The sequence below is a fragment of the Tympanuchus pallidicinctus genome, unplaced genomic scaffold (genome assembly GCF_026119805.1).
Source record: "Tympanuchus pallidicinctus isolate F22 unplaced genomic scaffold, pur_lepc_1.0 scaffold1, whole genome shotgun sequence".
Classification (NCBI taxonomy): Eukaryota; Metazoa; Chordata; class Aves; order Galliformes; family Phasianidae; genus Tympanuchus; species Tympanuchus pallidicinctus.
Genome location: NW_026294618.1, coordinates 6,070,504 through 6,095,978, shown reverse-complemented (window position 1 = coordinate 6,095,978; position 25,475 = coordinate 6,070,504). Strand labels below are relative to the sequence as shown.

At 52.2% G+C, this 25,475-nt stretch overlaps 2 protein-coding genes and 1 long non-coding RNA gene across 3 annotated transcripts in view; 2 read left to right on the top strand and 1 right to left on the bottom strand.

Moving 5' to 3' along the window:
• The window catches only part of LOC128086011 (uncharacterized), a 159,478-nt gene extending 147,097 nt beyond the window's left edge, over positions 1 to 12,381 (bottom strand). The window contains exon 1 of the long non-coding RNA XR_008209204.1: positions 12,275 to 12,381. This is a non-coding gene — a long non-coding RNA (uncharacterized LOC128086011). The remainder of the gene's footprint in view (positions 1 to 12,274) is intronic.
• Positions 1 to 15,692, top strand: part of RAB10 (RAB10, member RAS oncogene family) — a 38,027-nt gene extending 22,335 nt beyond the window's left edge. The window contains exons 3-6 of the mRNA XM_052693704.1: positions 7,998 to 8,136; positions 10,606 to 10,695; positions 11,155 to 11,256; positions 13,365 to 15,692. Of these exons, the coding sequence (XP_052549664.1) occupies positions 7,998 to 8,136; positions 10,606 to 10,695; positions 11,155 to 11,256; positions 13,365 to 13,448 (415 nt within the window). The 3' untranslated portion in view covers positions 13,449 to 15,692. The remainder of the gene's footprint in view (positions 1 to 7,997; positions 8,137 to 10,605; positions 10,696 to 11,154; positions 11,257 to 13,364) is intronic.
• A 1,125-nt stretch (positions 15,693 to 16,817) lies between these two features.
• Positions 16,818 to 24,898, top strand: GAREM2 (GRB2 associated regulator of MAPK1 subtype 2). The gene is made up of 6 exons (XM_052691429.1): positions 16,818 to 17,077; positions 19,137 to 19,277; positions 20,854 to 20,984; positions 21,997 to 23,079; positions 23,671 to 23,834; positions 23,908 to 24,898. The coding sequence occupies exons 1-6, from the start codon at positions 16,966 to 16,968 to the stop codon at positions 24,755 to 24,757; spliced, it is 2,481 nt and encodes an 826-aa protein (XP_052547389.1). The 5' UTR covers positions 16,818 to 16,965; the 3' UTR covers positions 24,758 to 24,898.
• Positions 24,899 to 25,475: the final 577 nt, after the last annotated feature.

The window sequence follows — 25,475 nt, the reverse complement described above, 5'->3', positions numbered from 1 at the left end:
AGAGGCATTCAGGTGTAATAGCTTCATCGATTGACGTGCTTAGCATCTCTTGCTATGTTATCAGTTCATTTAGACTGCATTCAGGTTTTCAACAAGATCAAATCACGTCTTCAAACAATCTTTGTGCGTGTTACCTTTTTACCACAGCAGTCTGGTGCTGTGAGTTACATGGCTTTGCTGTGGACAGAGCAAAACATTGGATGGGCTTAAACTGAACGCTGGAAAACGTCATCATGAAATGGTGAAATGTGAAAACAGCAGATATGCAGTGTTGGGGATTTGGAATGCGTGTGTAGACAGAGAAGCAAGCTGTAATGAAGCTGTAAGTGCTGTGGGTTTTGGAGGCTTAGAGAAAGGAAAGAAAGAGGGGTTTCAATGAGCTGAGGTTGGTAAAATTGTAACCTTTAGTTGAGGTTGTCTGAATCTACAAAGGCCTGCTTCCTGTTCTTGCTAGTTTGAAGTTTCACATTTGAAATGAAACTTGGAAAGCAGAAAATAAAGTTCCTATGGCATGCACTCCTGATGCCACAACAAAACAAACCACCTCGCCTCTCAGATGCTGTATTTTCCAGCTTTGCTTGTACAAGGAGTTGAGCTCAGCAGTGGTTTGGTTTAGAACAGCAGTGACTTTGGGTGAAGATGCTTTGTGCAGTGCATCTATATTTAACTCCCACTTCCTGTGTTTAAACTCAGCCTGCACTTCTAGTAGTTGTGTAACACATTTCCCCATTGCACTTCACTGCTGCAGTAATTTGGGGATGCTTTGAGTGGAACATTTCCCATAGAAGCTCAAGGCTATACTGATGGCTTTTCCTTGTGACCAGAGTATGGGTTGTGTTTTATACAGGAGCTAACACAGCTGAATCAGAATAAATTTGAGCCATAGGAAGAACTTCCACACTGGGACACAGCTCCATGCTTGAATAAAATCATCAGAAGAGAAGGAAAGACTGGGAGATAGAGAGCAGTACTTCTCAGTTAAGGGCAGGAGAAAAGACACCGGGTACCTTCATGTTTTCAGTCGATATTTAGTTGCAGACATGCTTCTGCATTGCGTGCCCAGCAACATCTGATGCAGCATACTCATCAGAATTTATAGGAATAATGAAGGAAACAACAGAAATAAGTTCCTGAGTTTTAAGTTACGATTTTGACCTGTTTCTCACTGCTGCATGTAGTTCTCCGTCGCCCACGTGTTAAATCTCTCTCTGCCTACCTGCAGAGCTGTATCACTGGGTCCCAATACCCTACAGTGTCTCCAAAGTGATTTGGAGGACAGGTGGCTTTGCACTGCTTGGGGTGGAGCTGCAGTCTCAGTGGGCAAGCAGATGAAAATGGCACTTTCTAATACAGCTCTGTGCCTTTCCTGCAAAACAGGGCAGCTGCCTTCCTCAGGCATGGAAAATGAGCAGACGTGTCAGTACCTCAGTCATGCCTTGACCTCTGGAATATATATATAGCAAGAATATCAAGGTCAAGCTGAGTTAAACCTTGCCAGAGGTGATAAGCAACTCGATACCTCATTGCTATTAAAAAGTGGGGTTGCTGTTCAGTAAGGATCAAGCTAGGATTAGTGTGTTCATGTTACATTTGGAGCAAATGTGCCAAGCATTGAAGTAGGAAGCTTGGGACTAGGGGAAACAGTGGGGGGCCTGGAAGCAAATGGGGCTGTGTTGGTGTGCAGGGAGCTGCTGGGTGGCCTTGCTTAGGCTGAGCAAGCCCTGAGGAGTGCTTGAGCTGCAAGCCAAGGAGGATGGGGCAGAGCTCAGGGCTGGCTTTGTGAAGGAGCAACAGCAGGAGTCAAGGTATGGCAACTTCTGGGTGGTGGCACGTGATGGAGGGATCAGTGATCTTGGCTGGGCTGTTGAACTGCCCCTCTGCTGAGAAATGCTGCTGGCTTAAAGTATATGGTGGAAAATCGTATGGAAAGCCACAGGTAGTTGTACTGTTACAGAATGAGAATAGAAATACTGAAGTTGGGTGGCGTCTGGGAGGCGTGACACTGAGGAATGCCTTGAAAAATGCTTGTATTTTCAGAGACTGTCATGAGTACAGAGAAGAGAGGGAAAACAAAGGTGCCAGCAAAAAGAAGGCGAATTGCTCTGGGGAATGTTGTTATTATTGCAGAAGAGATGAAATGCTTTTGAGGAACAGAGAAGCAGGGCTAAAAATTCAGCTGTTAAAACTAATAGCATGCTCTCCAGGACTTGGGAAGAATTGCTTTGAAATGGAAACCACAATGCTTAAGCATACTGTAATTCAGTAGCCTTATTAGGGTAGTGTAACAGTGGAAAGATTGAATGTGATTTTTCTGATACAGTGAGTGCAATGGTTTCCAGTGGACAAGGAATTGTCAGTGCTCGACACTGTGCAGTTCAGATCAGTATGTGTTAGAAAGGGCAAGTAGGATTGCAGGGGGGTGTAACAGCTGTGCTAAAATGAACTGGGAAACACAGAATTCTAAGGGTTGTGAGGAAAAAAAACCAAAGCATGCTTTTAAAATAGTGGGTATGGTGGAGAAGGTGGGCAGAGGTGGATTTAACTCATGTCCTTTTGTAATACAAAGGCAATACAAGGGCACTCCTTGCAGCTTGTGCAAGGCATGAGGAAATGAGGCAAAGCTGTGCAACTCCCCATCACAAGATGTTTTGGTGGCTGTAAATGGGAATTCACAAAAGAACAGCTCGTTTTCCACTGTTAAACATGCAGATGTGATCTCTAGCTGCAAAAGTCCTGGAACTACAAAGGACTGGGGGCTGTGGAACCTCTGGCCTGACCAGGTATGCAGCTGTGTATTAGAAGAGCACACACACAGATCAGATCTGGCTTTTTCATGCTGTGAAATGAAGGAAATGGAGGCCAAAAGGAAATGCTACTGTCGTTCAGAAGTACACAGCAGTAGCAGATGCCAAAGAGGAGGGGAGAACTCATTAAGGTCAAGGACAGTGGAAATCAGAGTTGCTGGAAACCCACCAGCAGCAGTGAGAGACTTGGAGGAGATCCTGGTCAGCGTAATGGAAATAAGACAGAGAAAGGAAAACATGGAGGAAAAAACACCCAGATCCACCAGGTATTTTGGAATAGAACTGGAAAAATAAGAGGATCGTGGTGCACCCTGTATTGCTATGGCAGAAGAGTTTTGCTAGGAGCCTCCTTGCAGTTGTTTAAGAACACTCTGTGAAAATTGCTTGCAGAAAGCACGGCTGCTTTTTGGTCTCTGTCCACAGACAGAGTGTGGTAAGAAACAAACAACAACACCAAGGAGTTGTAAGAGCAGATCCGAAATGTGGATTTACAGGATGTTGGTGTTGGGAAAGTGAACTCCACAAACCAAGCACACTGATGTTGGATAGAAGAGAGCAGCATGCTCACAGAACTGAAGACAGCTATTTTTTTCTTCTTTTTCCACTGCTCAGCTGGCACTGATCCTCCCTTCATAGGACTTGTACGCCCGTGTGCTTCCTTACCACCTTTCTGACTGGTTATGAGTTTTGGAAATAGCTTTACTTCTTGGATACGCAGTTCTTAATTGTTTAGAGGTTCATGATGCCAAATTAATCAGTGCTTCTTCTCCAGGGAGCACATCCCTGTGGGTGGACAGGTTTCTTCAGAATTCCTGGTTCAGCAGTGGGCTCATTGCAGGAATAACCATCCTCAAGTGAAGGAAGCTGAAGCTGTGGATGCCCCTGTTCATTGCAGGGGAATTGAACTGGATGACCTTTGAAAGTCCCTTCTACTCACATGAGTTTGTTATTCTATGAAGTGTCTTACTACTGTAGCAAGCTGAAGTGGTTCCATGTGGGAATTCCTTCAGAAATACAGGAATTTGCATAGGACAAGGATGGTGGTGTCCAGCCTGAGCTGCAGGCAGCTCCACTGACGAGAGTGCAGTTGGTCCCATTCAGATTTGCAATTATCCTGGGGAGGTTGAAAGGTTCATTTTTGCTGCTGGCAGCTTTGGAGACAATCCACCATGCACGTGGCTCGAGGTGGAAGAGCATGTTGTGGTGTTTTCTGTCTTCCTATACAGCAATTTGATGCTTTTCTAATTACAGATCTCTATGATATTTTTTTTTTCTCTGGCAGAAAGCCTGAAATTTCCAATAGTGAAGTGTCTGCCAGACATGGAGCTCTTGGAGCAGGTGCAGAGGAGGGCACTGAGATGATCAGAGGGCTGGAGCACCGCTGCTATGAGGAAAGGTTGAGGGAAATGGGCTTGTTTAGATTGGAGAAGAGAAGGATCCAAGGAGACCTCATTGTGGCCTTCCAGTACTTGAAGAGAGCATAGAAACAGGAGGGGGAATGGCTGTTTGTGAGGGTGGATGGTGATAGGACAAGGGGGAATGGTTTTAAACTGGAACAGGAGAGGTTTAGATTAGATAATAGGAGGAAGTTTTTCCCCCAGAGGGTGGTGAGGCACTGGCACAGGTTGCCCAAGGAGGCTGTGGATGCCCCATCCCTGCAGGCATTCAAGGCCAGGCTGGATGTGGCTCTGGGCAGCCTGGGCTGCTGGTTGGTGACCTGCACACAGCAGGGGGTTGGAACTGGATGAGCACTGTGGGCCTTTGCAACCCAGGCCATTCTATGATTTTATGATTTTTCCTGTGTGAAGGAACATCTTTGGCCCAGTGGCCAAAGGTCCTGACGTGTACCCAGTACCAGCAGTCTGGTTTCTTCAAAGCAGAATCCTGCTGTGCAGCTTGGAGAATATTAGAGGCAGAAGCAATGGTATGGCCGTGAAATACTTGGGGTTATTTTCTGTGAATGTTTTGGCTCAGTGGGCTGGGGACCATTATTTCAAGCTGAGCCGACAAGACGGATCTTCACAGATGATCAGATGCAATCTCCTCTTGTTGCATCCATGTCAGCCCTTCGTAAACAAATCACGGTGCATTTTAAGGTTTCTTTAGTCTCCGCTCGGTCAGCTGGAAAGCTGTCCCAGAAATTCCTTTCTCTGTTGGTTGGATTCTAATGTAATATAGTTTATGCATACTTTAATGTCAGCATGAGAATAATTTACATAGATTTTTTTCATCTTCCTTCTGTTTCTTCTTCCGATTCCCACAGGACAACCTTCTTTGTCTTCATATTGCAGCTAAACAAACTGAGTTCTGTCTCCTCTCACACAGCAGGGCCTCATTTTCTTTGGCTATCTTTGTAGACTTGTCTATGTTTATTTTAGCTTGGAGAGCTAGCTGGCTTCCACAAATATTTCACCTACATCAAGGATGTAACGCACACCTGTAGTTTCAGAGCGTGTTCTTCCACCCTAGAGCTCTGAACAAAAGAATGGCAACCCAGGGCAGAGGGCGAGACAGGAGGTCTGCCATTGTGCTCTGCCATTTACTCAGGGCGGATTCATCATCTTGGGCACTTAGGAAACCATAACTCACTTCCTCTGTTTGCTCCAGTCAGTTCTCTAATCTCACCTGCATTAAGAGTTATCTTTGAATAATGAATGGAGGGATCCATTAGGGAGGAGAAAGGGCAAATAATGCTGAAAAATTGAAACCAATACAAAACAGGTTCTTTGCGTTTTCCCTCCCCATCTTGATTTTTGTCCATTATCTTAGCTTCAGTTGCCTGAGAAAATACTGGAGGAGTAAGTGAGGCAAGTTGGTGGTGGGTGCGTAGGACTTGACAAGCAGTGAGTAACAGCTACATGTTGCCAAAACCAAACTGTAAAAGTCAACCTGAGTTCTATGGTGGTTGTTGGCCTCGTCAGGAAGGGAGAAGTTGTGTCATATATCTCAGTGGTGTTGGTAAGGCTTTAATGAGACTGTCCTGCCTAGTAGAAGGAAGTGAGGGGGAAATGCATTAGGTGAAGGTGCTGTCAAGTCTGTACAAAGCTCACAAGGAGAGAAATTATGTGTGAGTAGGAGCTCTCTTGAGATATTTTGACAGGACAAGGGGAATGGTCTGAAACTGAGACAGGGGAGGTTTAGGTTGGATCTTAGGAGGAAGTTTTTCCCCCAAAGGGTGGTGAGGCACTGGCACAGGTTGCCCAAGGAGGCTGTGGATGCCCCATCCCTGCAGGCATTCAAGGCCAGGCTGGATGTGGCTCTGGGCAGCCTGGGCTGCTGGTTGGTGACCTGCACACAGCGGGAGTTGGAACTGGATGAGCACTGTGGGCCTTTGCAACCCAGGCCATTCTGTGATTCTGTGATTTTGTAAGAGTCTGTGCCAAGTTTTGTGATAGGAAAGGAAGGAAGGAAGAACATGGTTATTGTATTAAAGCAAAGCAGGAGAAGACGAAGTTGCAACGTGTGTATGGAAATATTGATGATAGGTGGACAGTTGGACTGGATGATCTTCATGGTCTTTTCCAATCTTGGTGATTCTGTGATTATAATTCAGATTGGTGCTGACTGATAGAATTGTCGTTGGAAAAAGCTCTGTGAAGTTCAGTAGAGACAAATGCAGGGTTGGTTTGGTACGGTATCAGTTGGTTTGGTGGTATCACCATAGGTTTGGTATGTATATCAGCTTACTCAGGTATCAGAACAGACTGCTTAACCACGAGGGAAAGGAGTGGGATGCATGATGATATGGCAAAGTCTTGGAGAAGCTTTTCTTGTATGATGCTGAGCGCGGTGTTGGGTCTTGCACCTCAGTGAGACGTGGGTCAGTGCGACGTAGTCCAGAGAGCAGCAAGCGAGGCTGTGTGGGTGAGGCCTTCAGCCAGGGAATAAAGTCCACAGAGCTTGGGGTGGCTTCAGGGAATTCAGGGGGCGTGCAAGAGCTGTGTTTGATCTGTAATTGAGGCCGGAAGGGCAGTGAACTCCTCTGCAAAAGTAAGATGAGGATTGAGTCTTAAACTGCGGGAGGGGAAGCCTAAGCGTGCCGTGGGGAGAACCTTCCAAATGGGACAGAAAGGAGGAGAGAGGAGGAGGCAGTTGTTGCCATTCAAGCCAGCTGTTGGCAGAGGTCTTCAGCAAAACCTCAGCCATCTTTTAACCCCATGTGGGCACGCCGTGGTGGTTTTAGGGCCAGGGAATGGACTGGGTTGCTGAGGTGACTGCTTTCCCAGCAAGGAAATGTGTGTCAGCTGGGGAGCACGGTGACTGCCTGGAGTGGTTGGGCATCATTTCAACTTAGGTCAGATTGGGAAACACCTTTGACTCTGGCTTTTGCAAATAGTGTCACTGAAAACTCTGTAACAGTGTAATCCGTAAGGTTTGTGTCCTCTGAAAGATGTGCAGTTAAATCCAAAGTCTGAATTTAATGGTATGCAGGTTTGGTTAACCAGCTCTCACACATCTCATTCAAAGATACCAAAATGAGATGGGAAAATAGATGCCTTCATTAATCTTTCATGATCGATTTTCTTCCTCGCAGAAATTGACAGCTTAATGTTACAGTTGCAGTACATCTCCTAGATGTACAATTTCAGGAGCAGAAATTTGTTAGATCAAGTTAAAGCTTTATAAAACTGATCAGAAAACAAGGCCTGAGTTCTGGGAAATGTTTTATGCTTATCTTCATGGCTGGAGGTGGAAAGGGACACTTTCTGGTGCTGTTGGGTAAAGTCATCACTTCTCCCAGTTCCAACCTGCCTCCCAATTGCTTCGTTCCACCGAGGCTCAGAAGTCTTTGGGATGCAGCCCTGAGATGAGAAACGTGGAAAGGAAAGTTTCTTCTTCTGGGAGGAAGTTTGAAGTTGTCATTAAGAAGTATAAAGTTTAAAATCAAGTTTCCTACTGTCAGTAGATACCAGGTGTGTTGATTGTGGTGAGATGCCAGATGACCTGCCACTGTGCTCAATGGGTAACTAAGAAGGCAGAAAATGAAGCTGTGCAAGCCCAGTTAAGCTGTCCAATGCCTTTTGTTCAGTTGAACCTGAAATGTGTTCTTTCAAAGCCAAAAAAATCCACTCCCCATCAGTAGTGGTGCAGTAAAGCACATACTGTGCCATGCACTCTTGGCTTTACAGGTAAATGCTGTTGGTTTCTTCATGGCTTGCCTCTGATGTTCTCTCTTACCTGATCTTTTTGCAGGGACACAGCAGGGCAGGAGCGGTTTCACACCATCACCACCTCCTACTACAGAGGTGCCATGGGAATCATGCTAGTATATGACATCACCAATGCCAAGAGCTTTGAAAACATCAGCAAGTGGCTCAGAAACATAGATGAGGTGAGTAAATGTGTAAGATCCCAGAGTGAGCAGTCTGCCAGCTTGTGATGTCCTGCAGAGCCCAGCTTCTGGTGTGACAGCACAGGGCTTTGGTGCTGTTCTTACCCTGACTTATCTCCTGTATGAGCTCAGCTCTCCCTTCAGTACCACAGAGGGTTGCACTGGGGCTGGTGGTGTCCTGAAATGTCATATTCATGCACAGGCTCTGCAGTGGAGCATGCTTGGAGGTAAGGGATACATTTTTGGTAACTGGGCTGTTTTGAGGAGGAGCTGCCACCACAAGGCAGTGTGCAGGGGAACAGCACGAAGCAGTAAGCTGTGGAGTAGCTATAGAATATAACAGCTCTGTGACTAAGCTGTTTTATTAGGCTGTGTAGTCCTCAAAGATAGTTAAATATGCTCACCTTTGCTCCCTCTAAACTGATGTCGTGGTGAAAGGATCTTGCAGAGCACAAATACTGCGTTGGGCCTTTAGTTGTGTCAAGGCAGAGATTGAAGTGGGTACAGAAGTAAAAGATGGGGAAAAGAGCAGGCTAGGACAGGGAAGAAACTCAGCAGAGAACTAAAGGTAAACTTGAAATCAAGGCCTTTATGTTCTGCAGTTGCTGTGTTTAAAACACTCACTGTGTTTAGTAACCAGGAAGTGGAGCAGTGACTGTAATTCATGCCGTTGTCTGAGATAGTGAGGGTTTTTTTGCTGACCTCATGTTTGCAGATCCGTTGCACAGAGCTTTGCAGCTGATTTCAGGTGCATGGTGAGGGCTGCACAACTGCTGCAGTTTGATGAGGGATGTTTGACACCTTAGGAAGCTTTTGTGATTATGGAAGAAGCCCCCAAGTAGAGAGCATGTACAGAAATGATGGGTGAATTCTTCCTTCTGAGTTTCCTGCCCCAGCATTCAGGCTTCTTGCTAAAACATGTGGTGGATGTTACCTCCTCACCTACAGGGTTATTGTGAAGGATAGTTGGCAAAAGAAACACTTAAAAACACTTCTGTTTGACAAGGAGTTAATATTGCCAAGGATATTCTGTCAATAATGAAGATTTCAGATAAGGAAGCTGGTGTGACTTGCTGCCCTGTGTGAGGGGGCTCTTCCATAGGACCAGTAAACCCTAATTTAGAAATAACCAGGAAAGCTACAGATGTGTAACGATGCTGCACCTTCCTCCTTGCTCAGTACCTGATTATCTAACTCACATTCTGCAGAGTTGCACCACACAAAGAGTGCACTTTTACTGTGGGGTGTTCAAGTCAGTTGAGTTGTTCTGGTGCTGCACAGTTTTATCCATGGAGCCTGGCTTGTTTTTGTCTGCTGTGGAAGCAGTTCTGTGTGCATGAAACACGAACATTTTTGATGTCTTATCCTACACAACATCTTAATCTTTGCTATTGGATGGTTCCTTCTCCTTATGACCTGAAGGAGAAAGTTGGAGGTGGTTCTCTTCAGGAATGTGAAACGGGTTGTTACTATAAGCAGGAGTATTGGATACACAAATCAGTGTTAGTAATTGTGCTGCAAAGTAGCATTAAGACTGCTGGAGTGAAAGTAAGTGGAGATTAGGCTTCCCAAGAAGCTTCTCATGTCAGGCCTCAAAGCACTTCAGTTATCCACTTAAGTGATGCTTTGTGCCGTGGCTCTGCTGTTCTGATGGATATCCTTGGCATGTTCTTTCTTTATTATGATGTCTGTTGGTGGTCATTCAATAACAGAACAGCCAAGGTATTTTTGGCTCCTGCAGCATTCCTTGAGAAGCCCTTGGTGCTCTGTTTTGCCTTGCAGGACTGATTCCCTGTGTATGGGGTCCTGTTTTTTGCTGGTTCTTGAGCGTGGTGCTCGCTCTGCTTCTCCCTTTATGATGTTTTTTGTCATTAGAGAGACTTACCTGTCTACAATAAAGCTATGTAGAGGGGTCCTTCAAACACCAAGAAAAAGTAACAGTGTCAGCTGGAGCCACTGCAGTGTATGGAGCTCAATTGTTGGCAGCTGTGATGTGGGGATTTGTTTTGTCCCCTACTGTTTAGGCCTTTGTAGCATTTCTATAACTGTGGTAATGCTAACATCTCCGAGCGCCAGGCAGGAAGCCATTCATTATCCCACATCTCTGAATGCATCCCAGCCAAGGTTTGGCATGCTGAAGGTAACTGGAAGAATCTGAGTTTGGAAACAGTGCTTAGTTCTCTTTGGAAAGGAAGACAACACACTTGAGAACGTACAAACAAAAAGGAAAGGGAGAAATAACTGATACTGGGATGGTGAGTTCCATCTTGTGCTACTGCCATTGTTTCATTCTGCTTCCTCTTTGGTCTGAAGGTGGAGTGACCTCTAGCAGCTTTTGTTAGAATTCAGGAAATTGCAGGTCCTGTAAGTGTTAGCCTGCACTTCAGGCAGTCTGGAAGTACAGAAGTGCAATAGATACTTGCTGCTGGCTGGGGGAGATGTGTCAACCTGGTTCTTATCTCATTTTAGCATGCCAATGAAGATGTGGAGAGGATGCTGTTAGGAAACAAGTGTGACATGGAAGATAAAAGAGTTGTTCCTAAAGCAAAAGGTGAACAGGTAGGTGCTGGAGACAAACTTGCTTTTCCAAGTAAGCACATCAGTGCCAGGGGTTGCACTGTTGTTGGGTGGTGTGGATTCCACAGTGGGGTATGAGATGGCTGGATTTGCTGATAGTGTGTAAGCCTGAGCAGCATGTTCTTAGAAGCTGCACTGTGTTCAACTGCCATGAATGGAGTGAGCTCAGCTGCAGTTTCTTTTTGGATAGCTCGAATTCCTTGATTATCCTTTGTGAGGTTGCTCGTGCTGTGACTGGTCTGCGTGGTGCCTGTCCTCATTCACTTGTGCTTTAACACACTTGAATTTCTGATTCTGGTGGTTACGTTCCAGATTGGTTTTGATTGACCAGTACTGCTGCTTCTGTGCTGAGAGAATGCTGCGTGCTTATCGTGTGAGCAGCACCAGCTGAAAACCCCACGGGGATGATAACCTTCCTTCTTCTTCTGTCTTTTGGTTTAGATTGCTAGGGAGCACGGTATTAGGTTTTTCGAAACTAGTGCGAAAGCAAATATAAACATTGAGAAGGCATTCCTCACATTAGCAGAAGACATTCTTCGAAAGGTAGGTGATGGTGGGATCTGGTTGGGGGAAAATTGAAATCCTAAAATGTCAACTCATGTTGCTTTGGATGTTCACCTTTTGACTTCGGTACGCTAAGGCAATCAAGCCCCAAAGGAGGAGTGTGTGCTCTGAAAGCTTCAGAGCCTCTGAAGCCTGTTTGATGCTTCATTGCTGTGCAGGTGCTATCTAGAGGAGGTGGCATACACCAAAGAGCCAAGGCATCTAAATTCAGCCCTTAAACTTATTTGATTCACATGTAGTGCTTGAAGGTAAAAACACCAGAATGAGTTTGAAGGAGAAGTGGCCCTTCCCTGCCACCTTCATTTGTTCCTGCTTTGTGAATGTGGGTGTTCACTGCTTCCTGTCTTGAATGACCGAAGCTTTTCTTAATCCTGAGGAGACCCAAAGTCACTGGAACCTGTAGGGATGAAACCTGGGCCTGCTTTCCTGTCTCCCTGTGTCAGGGAGTCCTCAGATTTCTGTTCTGACCAGGCTGCAAAACTACAGCCAAAGGAATTTAACAGTTGGCAGTGACAGAGAATCCATTGGACCCCCAGTAATTCTGGTGGCTGTGCTTCAAAACTTACTGCTTTAAGCACTCGATTTCTGCTGTGTTACAACGCGTTTCACTGTAGAGATCAGATTCCCACATAAGGGAATCCTCTGCCTTTTACCATATTTTTCCCTGCCACTTTTTCTTCAGTTATGCCACTTTTTTTTTTTTTTTTCCAGTTGAATCATTTTTATCAATACTCAACATTGTCTAAAAGCTTTTAAGTATCTGCCAGGATGGGTTTTGATTGGTGGAAGTGGATCTGTCCATTCCTAGAGTCACAGAATGGCCAGGGTTGGAAGGGACCTCAAGGATCACGAAGCTCCAACCCTCTGCCACATGCAGGGCCACCAACCTCCCCATTTCATAGCAGCCCAGGCTGCCCAGGGCCCCATCCAACCTGGCCTTGAACACCTCCAGGGATGGACGGGGCATCACAGCCTCTCTGGGCAGCTGTTCCAGCACCTCACCGCTCTCATAGGAAAGAACTTCCCCTGACATCCACCCTAAACCTTCCCTCTTCAACTTCAAACCATTTTCTTCCTACTTTGGTTCAGTGATTGGCCTGCTCTATCCTCTACATTTCTTGAGAGGTCTTGCTCAGAAGGTTAAATTGCAGCTGAGAGAGGAAGATGGCTCACCAGGTCTCCCTGGTGGTTGGTTCTCCCTCCTGAATTGCACCACGTGCCATCAGGAGGGCTGTCTTTCCTGAGAATCTCACTGTTCTGTTGCTGGATTGAGCTGGATATGGATGTGCAGGTGGCTCTGGGGTTGATTTTCAGTCAGCTGATGTTCTCCCATTGCCAAAGACTTGATTAGCACCTTCCTGCTTACCATCAGCTCCATCTCCACACTGCTGACCCTCCTGGCCTTTGCGTTTTTACTTTGACCTCAGTGCATTTCTCTGAATAACGAGGTAGGATGGGGAGCAACTCTGTTGCAAGGCTGCGAGGTAGAGAACGAGAAGAGGAGCAAAGGGACTGAATGCTGCATTCTCACAAATGTATAGTGTTATTTTCTGGAAATAGACACCATCATCTGATCAAACCCAGCAGGCCAGAGCTGTGCTTTGACCCAGCCACGTTTACGTGCCGTGATGCAGATGAGCCTCAGCGTCCTGACGAGTGGAAGGCAGATGCTTTTGAGCAGCCCTGCTTTAAAATCCATATCCTTCTCAATCCATCCGTCACTCTGCCACTTTTAAGGCCATCAGTTTGCACAACTCAACCCGCTGGGATTTACCTCCTCCGAGTGTCGGTTCTGAAGGCAGAGGCTGGATATCATCCCTGTCCACTTCAGAGCTGGGAGGCTTTCCCCAGCTTTTCAAGCGTCGATTTGGAACGACGACAACAAAAAACCCCATAGGCTTGTCCTGCACAGCTGTGCTGGCAAAGGGAGGGAGCATTCCTGGTGTCCTTCAGAGCATTTTGCCCCCTGATTCGGGTTGTTACGTGGCAACATCGATCTCGATGCAGCCCCTGCCTCTTGTCCCCTCATCACCTGGACTTCCCAATGCCTCGGGAGCTCTCTAACCTTCTCGCTTGTTTCATTGCAGACGCCTGTAAAAGAGCCCAACAGTGAAAATGTAGATATCAGCAGCGGAGGTGGGGTGACAGGCTGGAAGAGCAAGTGTTGCTGAGCGTTCTCCTGTATCACCAATCGCCATCCACCGCCTCTTTTTTCTCGCTGCAAAACAAACCACTCTGTCCGTTTTTAACCTTCAGCCGATGTTTTGTTCCTCATCTTAACGAGCTCCTGTCTCCCTTTGTTCTCCCGTGTAGGACAGCTTGCATACTATAATTTCCTCAACGTGTGTAGGAAAATCACCTCCGTGACTTCATTTTTTCATGTACCTGCTCCACTTACCACTACGTTTTGGTTGTATTATAGCCCCTCTCCTCCCGACGTTCAAACATAGAGCAATCGTATCCAGCTCTCCTCTGCAAATTGTATAAGAATAAAAGTTAGAATTAACAATTCATTTTGTACGACAGTGGAATTTTCTGTCATGGATAATGTGCTCGAGTCACCGTGTTCACTAGATGCATCAGCAAAAGAGCCAGGAAAACACTCGTGTTCGCCTTGATACGTGAATGGGGTTTCTTTTGTCCTGTGCCTTACGTGGAAAGGAACTTTTAATTTTCACTTTGATTTCTCTTCTGGTGGAAGCATGTGCAGGAGACATAGCATCCATCCCCGACCATTTCCAAGTACCCGACTCTTTTGTGATTGCTTTCTGTCACTGTTGGTGTCGTGCATCGAGGACAAAGGGTGGTGCAAAAAACAAAACAAAAACAAACCTACTGCTACTACTGCTGCTCCATTTAACCTGCCGCCTCTCCTGTTGGTGACCTCGCCATCGGAACCGTTCCTGCTGCCGTTTTCTTTTCTCACTCGCAGCTCTTTCCTTTTTGCCTGCATGCTGCTTTTATTTGCTTCCCTCCATGGTGTGATGTGTTAATTAAAAAGGATGGCAACGCGGTATGTTTGCCAAAAAACTTAATACAAAGCACTGATTTAGCTTTCGAGGTAAGATGTTGACGAATACCTACTAATTTCCCTCTAGCCAATGTCAGTTCACTAGTATATCCTCTCTCCTCCTGCATAGCCGTTGGGTTTTATGATATGGAAGAGTTATTTGCATGCACTAGTTTTCTATGGAGGGTGATGTGGTTGTCTACTTTATGTGTATGAATATAACACGCCATTCCCAAACTGACAGCATTCAACTTGTTCAGTTCTCTCACCGTTAGCCGCTCCCACCACGAGCCGCTGGGCAGCCGGGCACGAGGCCGAGTCAGACTTAGGTGACAAAGGAACGATAGCGACAAAACGAAGACGAAAGTCGGCCGTTTAATTTATTACCTCCCCCCACAAACCTTCCTCTTCCCGAGCTCGCATTCATCCGCTCGGGTTTTGGACTCCCTCCAGCGAGTAACGTAGCGGGGAATCGCAATGGTAGCGGATTGAGTCGCCATGAAATGACCGTGTTGGGATGGGCGTCCTGCTTCCGAGCCGCCTCACGTAGGGCTCCCCGTCCCTGGCCCGTTTGGCTCCACCTCCCGCCTAAACTGCACTTTTTGGAACCTTCTCTCTCAAAAAAAAAAGGGAAAAAAAGGAGAAAATAGGCATCTTGTTGTTGTTGTTGTTGTTTTTTTCTTTCATATATAACCTTTCTTTGAAACGTGAGCTTTTTATTTGCTCCTGGGGCTTGGCTCCTTCTGTGTCAACCCATCGGGACCCTCTGTAGGCGCTGTGCTGGTGGCTCCCACCCCTTACACCCAACCTTGGCCAAGTCTTTAAACCCAAACATCGCTACAGGTTCTGCTTCCCTTCATGCAAAAAAAACCCACCAACCAAACCTGAATGTCGATCCCGTAGCTTGGCCTGGCTTGGTTTGTAGCGGAGTGCAGGGCCCAGCTGAGGGGGAGCGAGCAACCAGAGTCGGTTCAGATGCTGAAACGTAACGAATAACAGTGTTGGTTCTTAGATACAGCACTCTAGCATTAACGACAGCCTGGAGGCAGGGGTGAGAGCCAAGCCAGCCTGGGGCTGCTCCTACGTCACTTCATTCAGTTGGTCCTGATGAACCCCAAAGCCGATCCGTTGTACGAGCGCCTCAAGCAGGCAGGGCCGGGGCGGAAGCCGCGCTTCGTCCGCTCGCATTTGGATGGTGGAAAAAACCAAACAGCATCGACTTCAGGTCTAGGATTAACTCCCATGCCTACGATTTTTTACTTAATCTTTTAATATTTTTGCTATTCCACTCTGGCTTTTTATTTAAAACACATTCTTTTGTACCACTTAACTGTATCAAATTGTATAAAAGATCACTGTCCCATTCTTGGTCATACCAAGAGCAAATAAAAGCTTTTATAAACTTGCACTGCTTCCTTCCTGGGCCCCTCGTGTCCCGCTGCGTCCCCCCCCCCCCCCCAGCTGTGACCGCGTGGATGTGGCAATAAAGCCTTCCTGCTCTAAGGAACGGTGTTTGGATGCAGCCTTTGCTCGGTGCGCTGTACCGGATCCAGTCCTGTTTGTGTCCCCACGGCTGTCCCGTGCTCTGTGGCCACCACTGCAACCCGGCGACCCCCATCGGGTGGCTGAGGCACTGCCCTTCCCCTCCGTGCAGGAGCCGTTGGCAGCAGCCCCTCTTGGCTGCAGGTTTGGGCAGCGCCACGGGATGCGGGCATGGCCGCGCTCCTCCTCCTGCAGCCGTGGGAGCTGGGAGAGGGGCTTCGTGCAGAGCTGCTGCTGAGGCTGTGGCAGCCGACAGTGCCGCCCTGCAGCCCGGAGGTGTCACTGTGCCACCGTCGCGGTGCCATCCGTGGGGAGGAGGTGGCGCTCCCCGCCTGCCCGGCTCCCAGGTCGGCGCGCTGGGTGTGATGGAACCCGCTCTGATCTCAAGCCCTGTGTGCCAGCAGAGGGGCTCCCTGTCCAACTCCATTCCAACCCCATCCCCATCTCTGCTCCAACCCCATCCCTTCTCCTTTCCTACTCCATCCTCTGCTCCATCTCTGTACTTTTCCCATCCCCATCCCTACGATGTCCATCTTCTCTGTTCCATCCCCATCCCTGCGTTGTCTCCATTCCCATGCCTGCTCCTTTCCTGCTCCATCCCCATCCTTTCTCCACCCTTCTCTGCTCCATCCCCATCCCTCTTGCATCCCTATCTCTTCTTTCCTGCTCCATCCCCATCCTTGCTCCATCCCTGCTCCTTTCCCTGCCGCATCCCAACCGCTGCTCATCCCTATTCCTTCCCGCTCTCCATTTCTTCTCCATCCCTTCTCCATCCCCATCCCATTTCTTCCACCAACTTTACAGTCTCATACGATCACTGAGTATCCCGGGCCCAACAGCTCTCACGAGGGACTGTAACCAATCCCCCCCCTCCCCCCCCTCCGGTTCCGGGTCTGAATGCGGGGATCGCAGCCCCCCGGAAAGCCTTTAGGGGCCGCCCAAAGGGGGCGTCTCCCATCTCCCCCCACCCTCCCCCCCCTTTTCTCCATCCTTACGCTCCTCCAACCCTTTCCCCACCCGGCTCCGGTCCCGGTGAACGACATCGATGGAAAACGGAGCGGTGCTGGCCGCTTCCCCCCCCCCTCACCGCGGCCTCGGGGCCTCCTGAGCCCGACGGCGGCGATGAAGCGGAGGAGATGGAGAAGCTGGCGGCGGGGCTGGCCCGGCTCCGCTGGAACCCCGCGGCTCTGCCCCTGGATGCCATCGTCAGCAAGTGCCGGCTGCCCACGTTGGTGTGCCTGGGGCAGGGTGAGAGCGGCGGGTGGAGGGAAGGGAGGGTGGTAGGGGTTGCGAAAGAGAGGGGTGCGGGGACGGAAACGTTGGAGGGACGGGGACGGAGGGATGGAGAACGGGGAGGGGGTTCAGGGATGGGGGAAGAGGGGCTGAGAGCGTGGAGGAGGTGCAGAGGTGTGGGTGGGGAGCGTGGGGACAGGGATGGGGCCAGAGGGACGGGGAACGTGCGGGGGGTGCAGAGGGATGGGGATGGGAGCAGAGGGATGGGGAACATGGAGTATGCGAGGGATGGGGATAGAGGGATGGGGATGGAGAGCAGGGGCAGTGCGGGGCACAGGGATGGGGGCAGAGGGATGAGGAGCATCCCTCCTGGTCCAGTGTTGAATGTGGAGGTTGGTGGCCCTGCATGCGGCAGCGGGGTTGGAGATTCATGATCCTTGAGGTCCCTTCCAACCCGGGTCATTCTGTGATTCTGAGATTCTGTGAGCATGGAGGGGTTGTTGGGAGTGTGGATGGGAACATGGGACACGAGACAGGGATTGAAGGATGGGGACAGTGGGATTGAGAGCACGAGGAGGTGCAGGTGATGGACGGGGATGGGGAGGAGGAATGGGGTCAGCAGCTGGGGAGCACTGGGGGGGCGCAGGGGACAGGGATGGGAATAGAGGGACAGGGACATGGGAATGGGGACAGAGGGTTGGGGACTGAGGAATAGGAAATGTGAGGGGGAGGCAGGAGATAGGGATGAGGACAACGGGGCACACATGGATGGGGAACATGGAGGAGATGCAGGGGGCAGGGAAGGGGACAGAGGGACGTGGACAGGGATGGGAGAATGGAGGAGATGTGGGGCATGGAGATGGGTATGGGGACAGAAGGATAGGGAACATGGGGGGGGTGCAGGGGACAGGGAGAGGGACAGAGGGATGGGACAGAGGGATGGGAACAGGGACAGTGGGTCTGAGATGGACAGATGGGGACAGGAGGGATTGGGAGCAATAGAAGGCTATAAGAAAAGGATGGGACAAAAGGGAGATGGGGAGATAGGAAGGACATGGAATGGAGGGATGGTGGGGACAGAGGGACAGAGATTCAGGGGGGATGGAGGGGCTGGAGAAGGAGAGGGACTGGAAACAAGGGGGGGATGGAGAGGATGGGACAGGAGCAGGATGGAGCTGGAGCAGCGGAGCAATGGAGGGGCAGGGGACAGGGGGCTTGCGGGTTCGTGGCCCTTTCGGGGGGTCCATGGGGAGGTCCCATCAATGCCACTTGCCTGGCACAGGCGCCTGGGGACACAAAGGGGCTGCATGTGCAGCATTGTACAGCCAGAGCAGGCTTTGCCCATTGCCTGGGTAACTGTTGCTGAGATTCCGGGATGGAAGTGCATGGCACGGCCATGTCCACTGCCTGCACCCCCTGCCTGCCCCACTGCTGCCCAGTGTAAGGTGTGCACGGGGGTGTGCACAGTGATGGCTTCGTGCCTCCAGGTGCAAAAGTGTTGGTGTGCATGAGGTGCAGGAGTGTGCATGGCTATGGCTCTGTGCACCGAGCGTGTGCGTGGGTTTTGCACGGGTGCAGAGGTGCTGCAAGGTGTGTAGGGACAGAGCAGGATGTGAGGGGTTGGGGTGCGCCCTCAAAGCTTGCTGTGTCCCTGGAGATGCTGTGCTGGGGTGCCTGGGCCCCCGAGCCGCTTCGCCCCGTGTCAATAAACTTGTTGTTGTTCAGCTGCTGCTGCTGCAGCCTTTCAAGAGGGACAAAGAAATTGTTTCCAGGGCAACTGGAGGTTCTTGGCAGCGGGCACCTGCTCACCCTGCACCCGGCGGCTCCTGACATGGCTGTCCCCAAGCCCGTGGCTCAGTGCCCCGTACACACACTGTCCCCATAGCCGCACTGAACCCATACCTACACTGACCCCGTACCCACACTGTCCCTTCACCTCCATTGTCCCCAGGGCTGGTGGCACTTTGGGGTGCGTGGCGGGGACACCAGTGGGACCGATGTGGTGGACACCTGACGGTGGGCTGTGACCACGCCGTGTTCCCACGGGTCCCATCCCATCCCCGTCCCCTTGCAGGGGAGTCGGTGGAGGGGGTGAGTGCCCAGGATGTGCTGCTGATCCACTCGTGCCGCCAATGGACGACGGTGACGGCCCACAGCCTGGAGGAGGGCCACTACGTCATCGGCCCCAAAATCGACATCCCACTGCAGTACCCAGGTGGGGGAACGGGGGTGGGGATGGGTCAGGGATGGAGGTGGAGGCAGGGACACGTGAGGATAGGGACGGGGATGGGATGGTGGTGGAGATGGGGATGGGGACGAGGATGGGATGGGTTGGAATGGGGATGGAGGCAGAGATGGGGATGGAGAATGGGATGAGGGTGGGGAGAGGGACAGGGAAGGGACACAGAAAAGGATGGGATGTGGACAGATAAGAGCATGAGGGTGGAGATGGAGACGAGGATGGGATAAGGATGCAATGGAGACTGGACACAAAGGGGATGGGGATGGGGATAGGTACTGGGATGGAATAGGGATGGGGTAGGATACAATGGAGATAGAGACAGGGATAGGGCCAGAGACAGAAATGGAACAAAGCTGGGGATAGGGATGGGTGGGATGAGAATGAAGACAAGGATGGGACACGGGCGGAGGTCAGGATGGGAAAGGGGACGGGGACAGACATGAAGGTGGGGATTGGGATGGAGACAAAGGTGATCGGATAGAATGGAGATGGAGACAAGGATAAAAAAGAAATGGAGCAAGAATGGGGATGGGGATAGCAATGGAAATGGAGATAGGACAGGGAGGGGATGGGGATGGAGGCAAAGATGGGACATCAGCGGAGATGTGGGTGGGAACGGGGAGAGAGTTGGGGATGGGGACAGGGATATGGAGGGGGTGGAGATGGGACATGGATGGGGATGGAATGGTGACAAGGAGGTGGACAGGAACTGGAAAGATGGGAGTGGGACAGGGATGGGTACAGAACAGGGATGGGACAGGGAAGGGCATGGGGCAGGCTGCAGCTGATGAAGGCTGGGGCCACTGTAGCGGATGAAGGTGCTGAGATCACCACGGCCGCCGTAGCAGGAGCCTTAATGACCACTCTAAGTGCTTGCCATGGCGGTAATGAGTCCTGCTAATAAATAAATAATGGGAAATGCAGTGGGGGAGGGGCTGGACGCCCACCCCAGGGAGGAGGATGAGTTAACCAGCTGGTGGGGCCCGGCCATGCCCTGGATCCGTGCACATGGGCTTCTGTGCACCCCAAGCTTGTCCTGCAGCCTCTCACCCCCGCCCTCAGCTCAATGCAGTATCCCCATCCTCCCCGGCTTTTCCTGTCCCCTCTGCGCAGCCCGGCGCCGCAGCACTGAGTTAATATTCCCGTCAGGTCCCGTCCCCGCGACGCTTGTGCTAATGAAGGCAGCTTTGCTCATCAGTGCTCCCTCCGGCTGCAGCTGCACTGAGCCCCCAGCACCCACCCTTACACCCCTGTCCTCGCATCCCCATGAGCCATGTGTGGGGCAGGGGGGGCCGTAGGGCCGGGACACTTGTGCAGATGCCTCTGGATGTCGTTTCCTCCACCCTGGGGGCATTTCTGCGGTCGCTTTGGAGCACTCCTATAGCAATGGGGGATGCTGGAGGGACCCTGATGAGGTTTCCTCGGAGGATAAGCCTTGGGATGTCCCCAGAATTGGATGGGGCAGCTGCCCCAGTGCCCAGTTTTGCCAATGGCTTACAAGGTCCACGGGGCCCACGCTCATTGCTGTGGGGTTGGTTGTGTCCTGCAGGGAAGTTCAAGCTGCTGGACCAGGACCGGGACATCCGTGAGCCCGTGCAATATTTCAATAGTGTGGAGGAGGTGGCCAGCATCTTCCCGGACCGCGTCTTCGTTATGGAGGCCATCACATTCAGCGTGAAGGTTGGTGTGGGGACAGCAGGGGGTGGTGGGGACCATCAGGGGATCAGTAGGACAGGAGGGAATGGCAGGCGGGCAGTTGGGACACCAGGGGACAGTGGTGGGACAGCAGATGAACGTCAGGGAACAGTGGTACAACATCAAGAGATGGCAGTGGGACATTAAGAGGTGATGGTGGGACATTATGGGGTGGTGATGAGAAGTCGGGGTTGGTGGTGGGACATCAGATGATGGCAGTGGGACATCAAGGGGTAGCGATGGGACAACAGATGAACATCAGAGCACGGTGGTGAGGCAGACGGAGCTGGTGGTGGGACATCAGCATGGTTGGTGGGACGCTATCGAATGGCAGTGGGACATCTGAGGGTGGTGGAGTGACATGAGAAGGTGATCAGACATCGGGGTTGGTGGTGGGACACGTGGAACGGTGGTGGGACATCAGAAGATGATGGTGGGACATTAAGGGATGACAGTGGAACATCCAGGGGTTGGTGATGGGACATCAGGGTTGGTGATGGGACATCAGGGTTGGTGATGGGACACCATGGGATGGTGATGGGACATCAGGGTTGGTGATGGGACATCAGAGTTGGTGAAGGGACATCAGGGTTGGTGATGGGACATCAAGAGGTTGGTGATGGGACATCAGGGTTGGTGAAGGGACATCAGGGTTGGTGATGGGACGTCAGGGTTGGTGATGGGACGTCAGGGTTGGTGATGGGACATCAGGGTTGGTGATGGGACATCAGGGTCGGTGATGGGACATCAAGAGGTTGGTGATGGGACATCAGGGTTGGTGAAGGGACATCAGAGTTGGTGATGGGACGTCAGGGTTGGTGATGGGACATCAGGGTTGGTGAAGGGACATCAAGGGGTCAGTGATGGGACATCAGGGTTGGTGATGGGACGTCAGGGTTGGTGATGGGACATCAGGGTTGGTGATGGGACACCATGGGATGGTGGCGGGACAAAAGAAGACAGCGGTGGAGTGACGTTGTGAGATGGTGACGGGCAGGTGGTGTCGGGGGAGTTCAGCGAGGACAGCGAGGTGTACAACTTCACGTTGCACGCTGGGGATGAGCTGACGCTGATGGGGCAGGCGGAGATCCTGTGCGCCAAGACGGTGAAGGAGAAGTCGCGCCTCAACACCCTCCTGCGGAAGCTGGGCAAGGCGGCGCCTGCGGCAGGGGCCAGGCAGGTGAAGGGCAAAATGCCGTGCCTGATCTGCATGAACCACCGCACCAACGAGAGCCTCAGCCTCCCCTTCCAGTGCAAGGGCCGCTTCAGCACCCGCAGCCCGCTGGAGCTGCGCCTGCAGGAGGGCGAGCACACCATCCGCAGCATCATCGAGAAGGTCCGGCTGCCCGTCAACGTGGCCGTGCCCAGCCGGCCGGCGCGCAACCCTTACGACCTGCACGCCATCCGCGAGGGACACTGCTACAAGCTGGTGGGCATCATCTCCAAGACGGTGGTGCTGTGCTGCATCCTGCGGCGCGAGCGCCTCGTGCCCTTCCACTTCTTGCTGCTGGCCGACATGCCGCGCTTCCAGCTGCCCGAGGGGCTGCTCGGCGGGGACCCGCAGCTGGAGAAGCTGCTGCGGGACAGCGCGGCGTATTGCCACGAGCGCTTCAACCCCGACGAGTACTCGCGGGCCGTGCGGGAGGCCAAGCCGGATTTTTCGGAGGAATGCGCCAGCCCCCGGCGCCTGCGGCTCTGCCTGCCGAGCTGCGGCCGCGAGGAGCTCAGCCAACCCCTGCAGAGGCTCTCGCTCTGCTTCTACGGTGGGGGGCTGCCCCGCGCACCCCTGGATTCAGCCACCCGCTGCGGGGACCCCCCTGATTTTACCGAGCCTGAGAGGGAGTATGTGACGCCCGACTGGGCCGAGCCAGAATTCAGGACTCAGGAACCACTGGAGATCCCTTACGAAGAGCTCTGGAGCAACCAGGGCTTGGAGAGCTGCTCTTCCTCACAGCCCAGCACTGCAGGGCGGCCGGACCTCATCGCTTTCGGGGCCACGTCCCCGCTGGGCTCCCCGCGACGCGCCAGGGATGAGCCGCTGGGGGACGCACCACCGCCGGTGCCACCCAAATCAGAGGCGGTAAGGAGGACTGCGGGGTGGCCTGTCAGCCTGCTCCACCTCCATGGTGGGTGCTGTTGGGTTGCCCAAATCCTCTGGGATCCATGGGGTGCTCACATCCTTTTACCCACATCCTTTGGTCTCCATGGGGACATGCACGCCGTCAGATCTGTCCAGTAGGATGCTCGTGCCACAGGGTCCCTCCTTGCTCAGTGAGGTGTCCACGGCTCTGTGCATTGGGTTGTAATGCGTGGCTCCATCCTCAGGAGAGCCCTGAAGCCCACTGGCTGCACCATCAACACCAGAATCCCCAGGGTCCCTTGTGGGTACCCAAATCCTTTTGGATCCCTACACCAAACCTTGCAGGATGACCTGCACCGAGGGGCACCCAAATGCCTGCACCGAACCCTTTGAGCTCCCTGCAGCACACCTTGCCGAGTCCTTGGGGCACCACTGGGTAACCAGAATCTTTAGGCTCCCCCTGCACCATGGGGTACCCTGCACCTCCCCAGTGCTGCATCCTCGTGTCTCGATAACTGAGGACCAGAGGGGCTCCCCAGCACCTCAGGGGATTCCTAGGGCAGATTCCTGACATGGCTCACCCCATTGCAGGTGAAGGAGGAGTGTCGGCTGCTGAATGCCCCCCCTGTGCCACCTCGGGGAGGCCGCCCCACGGTGCCCCGCAGCCCCCCAGCCCCGCTGCGCTTCCCAAAGCTGGCACCTGCTCCCTCGCCCAGCCCCAGCCTGTCCTACTACTCCTCGGGGCTGCACGACGGGTGAGTGGCTCGGGGACAAGGGATGGCCAAGGCTTGGGGGCAGGCTTTGGGGAGACACACTTTCTTTCTGCAGGTCAGCCCCGCGGAGTGGCAGCGGCTCGCCTTCACCTGACGCTTACTCCCTCTATTGCTACCCCTGTGCGTGGGGAGACTGCAAAGCTGGGGATCCCCCCGGCTGCCCGCTGCCCCCCGCTGCCCCTCCGGCCCCCACCGCCTGGTCCGATCCCTGGGCCTACACCGAGGCAGGGGGGAACAGCAGCTGCTCCACACCACCGCCCGCCACTGAGTCCCCTCTGAAGCCTTTCCGGAGCTGCCCCCGCCTCAAACCTCCTCACTCCCAAAAACGCTTTGCACCCTTTGGGGCGCTCAACCCCTTCGCCGGTGCAACCGAGTGGCCTGAAAGCCCCGAGTGGCCCAAACCACCTTCAGCCCCGGCTGCGCCCTCTTCCTCTTCTTCACCAGAGTCCTTTGAGGGCCTGGAGCCAGCGGCCCCCCCGCGCCCACCCAAGGGCTTTGACGGGGACGGCATCGTCATCCGTGGCACGGCCCCGCTCTCTCCTGCCGTGCTGAGAGGCGCTGAGGGCGGCGTCACCCACCTCTACCTGGCGCAGGGCGTTATCGAGGTGCCACCGGGGACGTGGGGTGAAGGGGGGGCCCCGCCGGCTGCCCCAAGGCCCAGTGGGGACGGTTCACCCTGGCTGCCCCCTGCCGACCTCTCGGCCCTGTCGGTGGAGGAGGTCTCCAAGTGCCTACGTTTCATTGGCCTCTCCGAGGACGTCGTCAGCTTCTTCGCGCGGGAGCGCATTGATGGCAGCATCTTCGTGCAGCTCAGCGAAGAGATCCTGGCTGATGATTTTCGCCTTACCAAGCTCCAGGTGAAGAAAATCATGCAGTTCATCAAGGGCTGGCGCCCCAAAATCTAGCCTGACGATGGGGTACTCACAGGAGCCCCAACCCAGCAGTGCCTCTCCCCACCTTTCAGCTGTGGGGTTTCCTCCTTCCTGAGCCTCTCCCTTTCCTGTTGCAACACTGGACAGTTCATTTTGGCCTGAAAGGGCTGGAAAACACTGGAGTTTGCATTGACTGGTTTAACTTAATCCTTGTGGATTAGTGTAATAAAACATACGGGAGAAAACAAGCTGCTGGAAGAGTCCCTTGCTTGGGGAGGAGGGGGACAGGGACAGTGCAGAAGATGGGAGGGTGGCATAGCACACCCAACGCTGTCCCTGTGTCCCCAGGGCAAGCAGAAGCAGCAGAGAGCTCCCTTGTGGGCTGCCACCTCCCCGGCCTCATGGCAGAGGTCGTGTCTCAACTCAGCTCTACAGTGCTGGCTTTGAGCAGAGCACAAACCCAGCACGGAAAGAGCAGTGAGGACCCTGCTTGGCTCTGCTTGGGCTGGGAGACAGACCTGGCACTACAGCGAGGGGGAGGCCGGCAGGGCTCTGAAATCAGTGACAGGTGCAGAGATTTAAAGCCTTTTAGTTTAAATTGAGCTCTCCCCACGGGGGATCCTTCTGGCCTTTGGCTGCTTGATTTGCAATTACAGGCGGGTCCATCTGCCAAGATAACACTGGCGGCAGCGCTCAGGGCCAGACAAAAGAGCCGGAGGCTCCTCGCAGCCACTGATGGATGGCGGAGGTG